General features: G+C 33.1%; 1 protein-coding gene across 2 annotated transcripts; it reads right to left on the reverse strand.

The window, feature by feature from the left end:
• Positions 1-3142: 3142 nt before the first annotated feature.
• LOC120117353 (ethylene-responsive transcription factor ERF054-like) lies at positions 3143-11436 on the reverse strand. Of its 2 annotated transcripts, XR_005515619.1 has the most exons (4): positions 10250-11436; positions 10172-10178; positions 10006-10120; positions 3143-3156 (listed from the first exon to the last, which is right to left on the reverse strand). XR_005515619.1 is itself a non-coding variant. In XM_039137641.1 (3 exons), exons 1-2 carry the CDS (start codon positions 11324-11326, stop codon positions 10176-10178), a joined length of 1080 nt encoding a protein of 359 aa, XP_038993572.1. In that variant the 5' UTR covers positions 11327-11436; the 3' UTR covers positions 9879-10120; positions 10172-10175. The 2 variants fall into 2 exon arrangements, 1 of the variants encoding a protein (XP_038993572.1); XM_039137641.1 differs by lacking the exon at positions 3143-3156 and having other exon boundaries at positions 9879-10120.
• Positions 11437-14031: the final 2595 nt, after the last annotated feature.

The raw sequence follows: 14031 nt of genomic DNA on the forward strand, positions 1-14031 counted from the left end.
AATAGTCAATTGAGCATTATCAACATTCTCCCACTAATGCGAAAGAATTCTTTCGTAAAGATGAGAGCAATGAAGTTAAAACATGAGAAGAGCAATAGCGAGATTAGTTGCTTAAGCACTAGTGAACGTATATGGAACTAATACATAGTGATGATGAGCAATCATTTTCTTAGATAAGTGAAACTCCTTGAACTTTCTAGGATGGGGGTAAACTCATAACACACAACTAACCCCTTTATCCACCAAAGTCCTCGATGTGTCTACAAAGAATATATACAAAAGCGTATATATGTTTAGCCCTCTTTCCTCAGGATCTAATAAGTGTAATAGAAAAACGACCCAACGTTTTTCATAGAAGGTGGCTAATCCTTCTCACTTACATAGGTTATTTCATCAAGTTTATCTCAACATAAACCACTCAAACTGAGCTATGAAATAATTAAGAGCTTTTATAATAGCTTAACTTCACAAAGGGTATGATGACTTTCTTCAAGTTCATTAAAAATGAACCACTCAAACTCTGGGATAAGAAGTCATTAAGAATAAATATTCAACCTCATAATTCGATGAATTCAATATGTCATTCTCACTAGGAACTCCCATTCAATATGTTATTCTCACTAGGAACTCCAAAACTCTTGGGTTTGAATGGGCATGCACATTATTCATCAAAGGGATAGGCAGTAGGAATGTGCACTATGAGTCTTTCCATGGTTTCATTTGACCACATGGAACTTAGATAACTAAGTTGGGTATCCACCATGAATTCCTCAACCAATGGGCTTTATACCCATCCCCATCGACGAATCTAGGACCAAGGATCTGCTAGGTTCATTTTCGACTTCACATACTCTAAAGAGAGCACTCTGTTCTTTATTAAGTGTCTAACTGATTCATGCCTTATGCAAATGTGTATTTTGTTACCATTGTACACATATAACAGCTTGTGAATCACACAACAAATAAATAAGAGGAATCGATTTTCCCCACAACGGAATATCTTCTAACAAGCTTTTGAGCCACACGGCTTTTTGCCCAGCTAGGTCAAGAGCTATAAACTTTGACTCCATGATAGAACGAGCAATACAAGTATGCTTTGATGATTTCCATGAGATTGCTGCTCCACCTAAAGTAAAATATACCCACTCGTAAAGCTTACCTCATCATTATCAGACACCCAGTTGGCATCACAATATCCTTCCAGTACTGCAGGAAAGCCAACAACTCAAGTTTCCAATCCAAAATACCCTTAAGATACTTCAGTAAGCGTTTAAGAGTAATCTAGTGTTCACCTCTTAGATTATGAGCATATCTACTTAGTCTACTCACAACATAAGCAATATCGGGTCGAGTATAGTTCATTAAGAACATTAAGCTTCCTATTAATTTAGCATATTCTGTTTGGGAAACGTTACTTCCTTTATTCTTAAAGAGATATATGCTAGGGTCACAAGGGTTCGAACAAGGACGACATCAAAACTGTCAAATTTCTTTAACACTTTCTCAAGATAGTGTGCTTGACTTAAAAACCCTTTTCAGTTTTGGTAATTTTGACTCCTAAGATTACATTGACTTCTCTCAGATCCATCATCTTAAATTTAGTGGACAAGAAACTGTTTGTTTTGTTAATGGACTCAATGTTAGAACTGAAAATCAATATGTCATCAACATACAAAACTTATGATGACGTAATCAGTACCAAACATCCTCGAATACACACAAGCATCCGAACCGTTCACAACATAACCAAAACTAAGTTTAGTTTTATAAAATTTCTTGTACCATTGTTCCCATATAGATCTCCTCATCTAGATCTCCATTCAAAAATGCAGTCTTAACATCCATTTGATGTACTTGTAACTTATGAATGGAGGCTAGTGCAAATAATGCACGAATCGTTGAGATTTTCATAACGGGAGAGTATGTATCAAAGTAGTCTAAAACAAACTTTTTAGTGAACCCTTTGACAACTAGCCTTGGCTTGTACCACTGGATCAAACCATCTTTTCTCATTTTCTTCCAAAAGATTCATTTGCTACAGATTGGTTTAAATCTTTTAGGCAAGTCAACTAATTCTCAAGTATGATTAGACATTACCGATTCTAGTTCATCATTAATAGCGTTTTTCTAGAACTAGTATCGATTGATCTTATAGCTTTTTTAGGATCCTAATCTAATATTTAAGTTATATGATCAGAAAGAGAGTCTAAATCATTTATCTCAGAAATAAAGGAAGTGATAAAATTTGGTCCAAATAGCCTTTTACTCCTTCTAGGCTCGAAATCAATTTCTTGAGAAGACCTAGCAGGAATACTAGAAGAAGTGGATATAATATTTTCTATCTGAGTTTCTGCATTTAATCTACATTTTAAGACACCCCCATATTTCTAACACTTTGGGATATCCATAAATGTCTTGTAAATCATGTAAACAAATACTCAATCATACTAGAGTAAAGTTTGTTATTAGTTTTAGTCAAAAAACTATATTTTAACAAACTCAAGTTTTGTTTACACATAATTATATTCTCAAAGTTTTGAGAAGTTACAAATCATTAAGATTAAAATGCATAAACCATTATGAAATAGATAATCTCTTTTCTTTCCTCTACTTAGGAAAATCACTTAGAGATTTAATAGCTACAACACACTTTTAGTAGCAATAGAGTCTATCATATTCTCATTCATTATATTTAACATATTAGCCTTAAAGTGATCATCATATGTTTTATTTACTATGACTAAATTTGATATTCCACTCAACCAAATTAATCTATACTCTTTTAACTTCTGCACTAAGTTTTAAGAGTTTTTATCTTGTCATAGTATTAGAATAGTGAGCATAGTAATGAACAATGCACCAGGTTGGTTTCTATGAAAGAGAGGTGGTGCACTAGGCACGCTTAAGTACCAAGTCTTCACAGAACCAATCCTAGACATGCTCTTTCATACTCATCGCACTATTTTCCGATAAATTATTTATAGATTCTCTTTCTTTAGACTTCTTAAAGAATTATGCTTGATACTTTTAATCACAATAGTATCTTATTAAGCATATATATTTTGGTCTTGCACTACTACCTTATCCTTAGTAGTACTACCTTAATCTTTACTAGTGGTTTTATCTCATTTCATAGTATCCACTAAGTTTTAAAGACTATCTTAAAGGCTCATGCAATCTAATTCATGTATTTTAAAAAACATGAATTAACAAATAACAAGTCTAAATAATCTGACCTCGCTGGTAGAGTCGTAATTTCCAAATAGACTTATTCATCCTCACCATGCATGCTACTTCAGCCTTTGCATCATTATTTTTAATCAACATGATCCCAAAATCCATCGTGACAATCTCTTCATTTGAACCATCATTTCTTTTAAATCTTCTGAAGTCAAATGAAGAATATACATGGTTAGTCACGAAATTAATTTACTAACAATAATTTGATTGTGACAAGATCCTTATCTTTAGGATTTTGGTTTCTTATCTTCAAGAGATTGTGGAAATCAAATCGAATTTAACAACTATTCAGTTTGAAGAATCTTCTAATTCAACATCATCATCTTCATGATTCTCCAAAATTGCAACTGTTATGTTATCTTTATAAATTTCTCAAAAGAAATTATTAGTACGACAAGAGAGTTAACATTTATTTTCAACTTACTATTCAGAAACTGAACATAGCTCAACTCATTGTACATGAACCAACCATATTAAAATTCTTAAACACATAATAAAGAATTAAATAAGGCAGACCATGGAAACAAGAAACAATTCACTAAGAATAAATCGACCATCTACCACCTTTAGACAAAATTGTTAAAGCTTAATTAATTGTCATTAAAGCTTAATAAACAATTCAATTGCTTGCTAGAATAGAACCATTAAAAACTCTATTCCAATCTTACCGTTTTTTTTTCATGATTTTTCATTATTCAAATATTAATCTATTTATCACCCAAATGAATTGTCAATAAAAATTACCACTAATGCATCATCAACCGATGCATCATAAACACAACACAAATGTGTCAAATTTTTAAATGTAATCTTAATCCACATTTAAAAGTTTCTTTTATTGTTTCATCATAAACACATAAATGTTAAGGCATAATAATAATGCCATAAAACAGCCAATAATTCCAAATCAAAAGTTATAACCGCATAATGATTATAATATATTCATGCTTTCCAATAAATACCATTTCTTAAAATGATATTATAGTTTTCATTGTCCTTAAACGCATTATATATACCATTTCCAATAAATTGTTAAAGTTATTGGTGAACCCATAAACTTTGTTCAGCAGTAGAAAATTTTCCTTTACTAAAAATTTCATTATATTCTAAATGAAAAATTAATGGAGCAACCAAAGGAAAACTTACTTTTCGGCAAATATAAAACTGTGATATTTTACCTTTTGATTTGTGTTGATCATAGTCGTAATCGTGTTTAACAGCAGTATATGTGAATTCGTTTCTAAATTGTTGGTAAAATAGACTGCTGCAAAACGATACATTAGCATTGACTGGAAAAATATATATTGAAAAATATAAATAAAGAATCGATTAACCGTGTCGTGATATTAACCACTGTCTTAGAAACGAATTCACCCCGATGTGTGTAATCATTGCAGTAGGCGGACTGTTCCCCCGAGGTTAACACGGCTCTCCAAGAATTCATACACCCGAAAACTGGAGTGAACTTGGTGATATTGCTCTTCTCTCAACTCAAACAACACTCAAAAGATAGGAGTGTTTCAAAGCAAATGTTTGCTTGGGATATCTAAAATGAATGAAATTGCTCACTATTTATAGGCTAAATAGTTAAGGGAAAATAATCATTTCCAATGCTAGTGGAAAAACCTAACTTGAGCATTTTTCCAATGCCAGTGGAAATACCTAATTTTGAGCATTAATTCCAATAGTCAATTGAGCATTATCAACATAGAGCATGTTGGATCTTTGTTGGAACATCGTCTTCTTAACATAGATATAGAGATTCATTACGTTTCATCTTTTTATCCAGAGATAACCTTGCAAACCTTCAATGGTTCTGTCACCAGTCATCGTGACGTGTTTTTATATGAAGAAAATGCTCGTAACATCATACGTTCCGAGGCCTTGGAGTCGGGAACAACCCAAGAATTCATTGATATTGTTCTTGTTCTTGATATTTTGTCTTATGCACGGCATGCTGATAGTTTACCTATGAACCTTGAAGATCAAGTAATGAATATGAGAGTCGAGATACCCTTTCAGGTGGATGTCGATGACGAGATCGATGAGTTAGTTGATGAATCGCTGGTGAGTTCGGTGAATTTTACGCCTGCAAGTAAGTCGTCTACAAAGCTTTGAAAAGGGTCAAATATTCTATTATTTTTTTGGGTATGTTGAGGATTGATGTATTTTGATAAAAAAAAAACAATACAAAAGTTTATCCAAATAATCTTTTCAGATTCTTATATGAACCAGGATAAAATACAGTCACTTCAATTGGATGGGTGAAATAATTATCAGAGGAAAGTTAAGATATAATGAAATAAAAGAAAAAACCTGAACTGTTAAACTTACTCACCAGTTGAGCCAAGGGGTAGTTTTAGCATTATTTGTTAATTCTGATAAACCTACTACCAAGTTATTTTGTTTCGATCAAGCTAACCATACGTGTTGCATCAACTCTAGTTTTCTACAATATTACCTTCCTGAGAATTTGTAGGGACACCTCCAGTTTTAAATTAAAGAAATTATTACTGCTAATTCTCGTTGTAGCTTCACGAGAATTTCTCAGAAAAGCATGCCAAGGTTGACTCTGCATCACCAAATGTTTCTGATTCTGTTTCATCAAAAGAGCATCATAATCAACCTTTTCCAGGTTTGCATCTTTGGAAACTCGTGCTCTATATGCTTGTCAATAATGATAAACCTGGAAAACTTTTACTTGCTTATGGTTTTGCATTGATATTTCTTTCTTTGTTTGAAATTTTACTTGTCTTAAACATGATATCAATAGGTTTCCAGCTTATCAAATTCCTTTTTCTTCTGATCTGAAAGAGTACATGCCTCCCATGAATTGTTTCATGCATCCAAGATTTGAGGTCAGCATATTTGTTTATTGTTGTTCAAAAGAAAAATAAAAGTTGTTATACAATCGGTTCGTCAAAGTTTCGTAGTTTTGACATCATTTGTTCAAGCATGTCACTACTGTCTAGAGAATCAACATTGTTAAGCTATTTTATTGTCGTTCCATGTTGTTAACCCTGTTAAAATTCATTTTAAGTTGAAATTCAAGTTTCTAGATAAAATAATGTTTGTTTTGTCCCTGTATACTTTTTCTTTCAGCTTATCTCCTTGTAATATATTGTCCTTAAATCCATTGTTTTCACTGTTCTTTGAATTGAAGGTACGTTCCTGATACATAGGGTTGTGGCTAAGTTTTCGGGAGCCCTGTACAAATTCTTTTAAAGGGCCCCTATTTTCTAGATATATAAATTTTCGGGACAACAATAATGACGTTTTTAACAAACGCCGCAATAAGTCCATCTATAGTGTCATTTTTTCAATAAAGCCGCAACAATAGTGGCGTTTTTTTTTGAAAAACTCCACTATAGATATACTTTTTTGGGGCCCCTATTTTTTGGGGCCCTGCGTGGTCGCGCACCTTGCGCTGGGTCAGCCACAGCCCTGCTGATACATGCATCACAATGCTCACATCAAAGGAAGAAGTAATAACTCTTCCAAATGATCCACTTGTCCAAGCCTTGGAAAAGAAGACCAAAACGCAGCATAATTGCAATGACTTTTTGAATGAGATCTTGATCTTATTTGGTCAACATGTCTTCTGGAGATACGACCGTTTGTCTCTTATCTTTGCAACGGTTCTTAAATTGCATCAATCCGATATTGGGAACTTAAGATATGACCATTTTAGTGAAGACAGTGCATGCAGAAAATCGTATACGGGATTTTATAAATATTACGAAGTTTCAATATTTTTATTAATTATTTGTAATATAATTTAATATAGGATGATGCATTATCTTTTATGATTATATTGATTATTTTATTAGGAATTAAGGTTGAGTTAAAAATATTATTTTTATTTTATTATTATTTTATTAGGAATTAGAGTTAAGACATGTTTAATTTGTTATTATTTTATTCATTATTTATTTAGAACATTTAGAACTCATCCTGTATAAAGGAGGCTTCATTAAACTTTTTAAAACAGATTTATTTGATTAATAATACAACAAGAGTTTATTTTTGCAAGTGCTGATTGCCTTGTGCCTTCGAAGCTTCTTCTCCAGAAGTTCTTTCAAGTTCTTGTGAGGGAGATTAATCTTCACACTCCAATTTGTCTTTTCATCACGACTAAGAAGGTTGGTTAGAGTCATATTATCGAGTTTGCCTTTTCATTGCGACTAGGAGGGTTCGATAGGACACTTATCAATCTATTTTCCACAAATCCATCCGCACCATCAAACATTTTTACCGTTCACCTTCATAAGGGAGACATTTTGATTTCTTTATTATCTTACTTTATTTTTAATTTCTTTATCTTGTTCTAATCTTGTTGCCTTGATTCCAGCACCTAAAAGAAACCCTAAAGAATCCTAGTTATTGCCGCCACCTTTCCTTATTTATTACCCTTTGTTCTTCATTGAGTCTCGAGCTTTCTAGGTTTGGTTCTTCAACAAGAGCAAAGTTCATTAATCCGCCACCGCTTCCTTATTAGTTTCTGATAAAAAATCAACTGAAGTTGCAGATCAATGCTCAAAACCGTCATTAAAAGAATGTTCTTTTTTATTCTAGTGAACAATGTTTTTTTTAATTGAAAGAGAAAGAACCTAGACTAAATTCTAGTGAACAATGTTGAACCATGTTACATTTCATTTTAATTTTATAAATTTTGATTTATTTTTCTACATAATTTGTTCAGTAATTAAATTTTAAGTTTATTGTTATTAGATAATTCTACATACATTAAATTAGAATAATATAGAGTAGAAAATGATATATGCGAAATCAATTAACTATAGTTGCGTTTGTAAATAAAAGCCACCAGAAGTCAGGTTCTTTTGTGGCATTTGTAAAATATCATAACATATAGCGGCATTTGAGAAAACAAACACCACTAAAGACAAGGTAATTAGCAGTATTTTTCTTAAAAACGTCTATAAAGTTTGACCTTTTGCGGCATTTTCTGTTCACAAACACATCTAATTGTTGCCCTTTATTTTCTTTATTTATTTTTTCAATAGTTTTGTTATAGTTACTATTTTCAGTGTGCAAGTGTGGTTATAGATCAATGTAGCCCTCTCCAAAGGAGAGAGTGTGTTTAGCATTGTTGTTGTTTGAATGTTGTTTGTGCTGTGGTTTGGATTTTAGTCATATTTGGAGCATTCAATGTAAAATATATATTATGTGTTAGATGTGTTGCCAATTTGTACAATATGCTTCCTCTTTGTTGGAATGAAATTACCGTGTTTTGTTCTGCATAAGTTTGTTAATTTACTCGAATGTTGTCTCGTTAATTATATGTTATGGGAGGATAAAATCTCTCATCATCGGCTTTTTAAAATATAAGACAATGTTGGATTATTTGTGGGAATTAAAGAAGTGATCTTTTAACTTATTAGAGTGCAATCTTGTTAACTATTCTTAATAGGAGGCTATCATTCCTAACTTTTGTATTCATTTAAGGGATCACCAATTAAATTCAAATTTGTATTAGTAGTTTTTTCGAAAATCGAGACAATGCATGATATTTTTTAAAAGTTACTAAGAATGTAACGAGGATGTTTAACCTTCTTCATGTGTAGTTAACTCCCTAACTCAATCTTACATTGATTTTAATTGTAGACCTCTAAAATTATATTTTTCCAAAAAAGTTATAACAAAATTCAAAAGATAATTTTATGAATATTCGGTTGTACTTTACACAAAACAAATGATACTGACTCTATTTTGTCAAAATGTACACAATTTTAAAGAAAAATATATTTTTTGAACCTAAAAAGGTTGCAAGGTCTGCTTGGATGGCGACGATGTAACCTCGACTTCTTGAATTACAATTGATTGAAGTCTATTGTATTTTTTTAACAGATTGTTGATGATCAATGTATTTGACGAAGAAAATATAAAAGTTGATCGAGATTCCAAGCTTGTAATTCATTTTAGTTTCGTTTTTTTTCTTCATATAGAAGTCTAACTTGTGTTTAACACTGCTTCATCTTCATTGATCTCCCAATTAGACATTCCTGCTGCCTCTCATCCACCTCTTTCTCGTTTTCATTCGTTTTCGGCAGCACGGTTGTCCCTACTTCAACTCGGTTTTGCAGGACCAACCACCATGGAGATTCATGGATAATGAAACCTGCGGTTTATATGCACCAAAAGGTCCAGAAAATGCATAGTTGGAGATAAACGGAGCAAAATTCTTAGATTTATAAAAATCTTAAGAAAGGAGTTAAGAGAGGCTCTATCAACATGGAGTGGTGATATCTTTGTTGGATTATATGACATGATATATATAATTCTTCGTTGTTTATACGAAAAGGCAATATATTTTGATCAATGTTTTTGAGTTAACAACGTGATTCCTCTGGGTATTAAGAAATATGGGTTCCCAGATGTGATGACATGGGCGGTGACTGGTCCCAACATTCAGCGCATCATCATCATCTCATTCCCCAGGGCATGGCCAGTGGGTCCATAATTAATGTTAAAAGCTTTTCACAATAACAAGATTATGATGCGTAAACGTAAATGGTAAAGATGAATATGTATTACATCTACTTTTACAAAGGACAAGAACTTAAACAAACTGTAAAATGCATGCTCAAATGGAGCTTGTGAGGTGGGGCACAATCGAGAAGGAGATCACCAAACTGTCTCCTCAACTCAAATTGGAACTAAAACCTGCAGCATTACGAAATCAAAGATGACCCTACCTACTGATATATTACTAGCAGACAACAATAAAACAAAAAATGGTGCAACCGTGCAAGACCTAAATCTTCAATGAGTTTTGTCACTGCTAAAAGGCCAGAAAAAATACGCAACCTTTTTGCACGTGGTTACTGGGAATATATGAATCATGGTGGGGCTGCAGCTAATAGGATGCTACTAAAGAACCACCACAGGTCGATCAGTTGTAGTGAAAAAATCTCCTAGTTCTGAGTGAAATCTGCGGGCAAAGAATGGCTATACCACTAAAAAGATGGATGCTACGGTTCACTTAGTAATCTTCATCTTTCCAAAAGAAGGGTTTCATTGGACAAGAAGCTGAAGAAGGGGGAGTTGAGTTGTGTTGTTGCTGCTGATTTTGATCGGTGAAAGGAAGATTTGAGGGGAAAAGAAGATTGTTTGTGGTGTCTAAATCATCCCACACTGGACTACCAGGTCCCCAGCCTGCTGGAATCGCATTCAACCACGCCTCTGCCATGGCTCCCCACTCCATTTCCTGAGAACCCGATACGCATTCCCTAGCTCCCGAACTCTCCGTCGTCATCCCCGAATCGGTGTCGACAATTTCTTCTTCAGGCTCTGCTGCCTGTGGTTTTAACGTTTCCGTTTCTGGAGGCTGCAGATTCTGGTCCTGGCTTGAAATCGGTGAACTCGGGGATGTCATCGTAGCTTTATCCTTATTGAGGAAAAGCTCGGGGAAATTGAGCTTTGCATTCTCTCCTCTCAACTTGAATGCTTCACGATCGTATGCTAAGGCGGCATCTTCGGCCGTGTCGAATGTGCCGAGCCAAAGACGGGTCCTGTTTTTCGGAAGACGAATTTCGGCTACCCACTTACCCCAATGCCTCTGTCTCACTCCCCGGTAAAGCTTTGTAGCACTTATCGGTTGCACCGGAGGCCTAAACAACTGTCTCCCAGTCCTATCTTGCTGCCCCAATCTGCTCATCATCATCAGCCTCCGTCTCGGACTCAAATTCGACACATTACTCCAGTACTGAACGAGTTGCTGCTGCTGTCGCTGAGGCGATAGAGACGATTCTCCCGAGAAAATCGGGTGATAAACAACACCGTGTTGCGGATTTTGAGGTGACGGGCGGAATGTCGGCACGAGAGTTGGATTGTTCCCATATCGTTGAGATGCATCAAAAGGAAAGGGTAAAGCCAGACTCGAAGATGACATAGGAGCATTTGATGAAGAAGACGGATGAGGTAAAAAAGATGAGAATTGAAAAGCGGTTTCTCGTTCAGGGCTACGAATCTTCTTGAAAGGCCTTTTCGACATGGAAGCTTCGTCAAAAACTGGCTTACATTGACGCCTCTCTGTCTCGTCTCCACGATTATTCGTTGAATCCATTGATACAGATAAGCACAACCTTTTCTCTATGTAAATGAAACTTTGATAACTTTCAGATGGGAAGATTAAGAAAATAAAATGTATAAATCGAGAGATTGAAATAGGAACGGAGACGAGGGTTTGATTTTGTTTCTATCGTGCTAAAATTGAAACGTTTTGCAGTTGAGAAGCGATGAGTTGAAAGAAATATGCAGGGGAGGGATTGTTTTTTCACTTTTCATAGAGAAATGGAGAAGTGCAGAATTTATACCAAGTCCCATCGTTCTTGGTTGGTATTGGGGGACCACGCGAGGTTGACTTTCTTTTTTTATTATTATCTTAATCAAATCAAATTCTCCCAAAAATATTTTTTAAAAGATATTGTTAAAGACATTTAATAGTACGTTTATATGATTTTGGTATAAATATTTTTTTAGAATGATTTCATTAATAAAAATAGTGTGATGCACGAACCAAACCATCTCGATAATAAATGAATTGTTGTTATTTCTTGAAGTATTGCTTTCGAGCACAAAAAATGCCAAGGGTATAAACCTATTTATTATTAAATGATTGAAAGAAATAATAATCATTGACAGCCGACGAATTAGATTAAGATTAGTGTCTTGGCCGCCTAAACAAAAATCAAAGGAAAAGAAGAACTTAGAAAAAAAAATATTGAGAGAACCTAGGTTAAAAAAGTCAAATTAATTTATTAATATTTTTTTAAATTAGTCTTAGATGATTACAAGATAATATATATTCAAAAAATACTATCAATTTTTTTAACATATTGACAATACACACACCCTATAAATGTAACATAACTACTTGAGGCCAGAATTTTTAGAAAGAATAATATTCTTTTTTATCATTAAAACAACTTAACGAGTTTATAACAAAATATTAAATTTTTAAATATATATGAATTCGTATTTTCATACATATTATATATGTGTGTTGTTATGATCCACATACACCTAGTATAAATTTTTTAGTTTTACATTTTTTAGAATCTTTAGATGAGAGAAATTTAAAGGGTGAGATTAACTCGTTTTGTTTCTACTAAATATCTTCACATTTCCTACTGTTAACTCATCTAATGATTTTAAAAAGATGTAAAGCTAAAAAAAATTATACTATGTAATTGGATCTTAACTCGTATATATATATAAATTTAATCGACTATTATAGTAACTATTTAAGATGCCCAAAGATTAACCTAAAACAAACCATGTGTTAACAAAAGCATATATTAACTTGGGATAGAGAACCTTTGGCGTAAAGTGGTGCACAATTGGCATGAGCGAATGTTCAAGGTTTGGGATTTACTTTCGGTGAATCAAATAAAGGCTCATTGGGAAAAGATCCGATTTTTAATTTAAAATATATAATTGGTTTATAATTAAAATTTCATGAATAAATGAAAAAATATTAAAATATAAAATCCATTAACATCTTAAATTTATTTTATTCAGATGTGTCAAAATATCTGAAAGAAACGTGGTACAAGTGTTGGGGATGTGAAGGTGGAAGGCGTCTCATGGTCTGAGTTGGGGACAAAGTCAAAGGGCAAAACGTGGTCTGCAAAAGTCGGTGGAAATCGGCACGTGTCGGTGGTCCACCCAATCACTTGCTCCCACGTCATCATTAAATTTTATCAACGATGGGAGCAGCCAAAGTTAGTAGTACAAGGGAATGCTCTATAACAAAAATATCTTTGCTTTGAGGCCAAGCTTTTATTCCCACGCAGGACATACTCATTGGCTGCCCACCCACGCAATCTCATTTTATATATATATAAAATCAACTTTTGTAGAAGAATGATCATTCTAATTTAATTTTATTTACGAAGATAATTTTTTTTAATTTATTTGATTTTTTAAATTTTTATATTATTAATTAAATATTATTTGATGATAATATGTAAAAAAGAAATTAATTAAAAGTATCAATTAAAGCTTTTTTTGAAATTAAATGATATTAATAAAAATAACTCATTTTATTAATAATAAAATCATGCGGATATAATTACGCGAAGCTGAAATTTATAGAGATTAAAATCTCTAAGAAGAACAACATCATTTTTTACTATCGAAATCGATGAATGAATTTTTAAATAATTGTATTTTATGTATGGCATGATTAGAAACCGTGTCCTCCTACATTCTAGGTTACCACACAACAACCAAGCCAAGCCTGCTGTTGTACTATTAATAAAAGTTAAAGATTTAATTTGATTAAAAAAATTAAATAAAAAAATTAAATAAAATTTAATGGTTTAAAATATAAATTACCTATAAATATATCACTTAACCCTTAATAAAAATGTTTAAGATTACCCATATCCCGTCTCAATTTGATTTATTTTATTGATATATTCTACCTCAACGAAAGTGGGTGCAAAACTTCAAATGGAACTCTAGAAGAAGTTTCCAATAAACGTGGTGATCAGGTGAGATATACACGTGTAGCACACTCATGAGTTTATGAAAAAAGGACTAAAAATATCTCGAAAGACCAAACACAAACAATATGTTTTTGTCTTTGACCTCAAACAAAGCACTTTCAGAGCCTCTATAGGGACAACATGCATGAATGTTACATAGATTTTAAGGCTCTTTCAACTTGGAGACACCAACAATTGGTGACAAATTGGAAGCATGCATAAGTGCGTACGTGTCCGCAAATTATAATAGGGCTCTAATCTCAACCACCTTTGATTC

Source organism: Hibiscus syriacus, unplaced genomic scaffold (assembly GCF_006381635.1).
Source record: "Hibiscus syriacus cultivar Baekdansim isolate YM2019G1 unplaced genomic scaffold, ASM638163v2 tig00000916_pilon, whole genome shotgun sequence".
Classification (NCBI taxonomy): Eukaryota; Viridiplantae; Streptophyta; class Magnoliopsida; order Malvales; family Malvaceae; genus Hibiscus; species Hibiscus syriacus.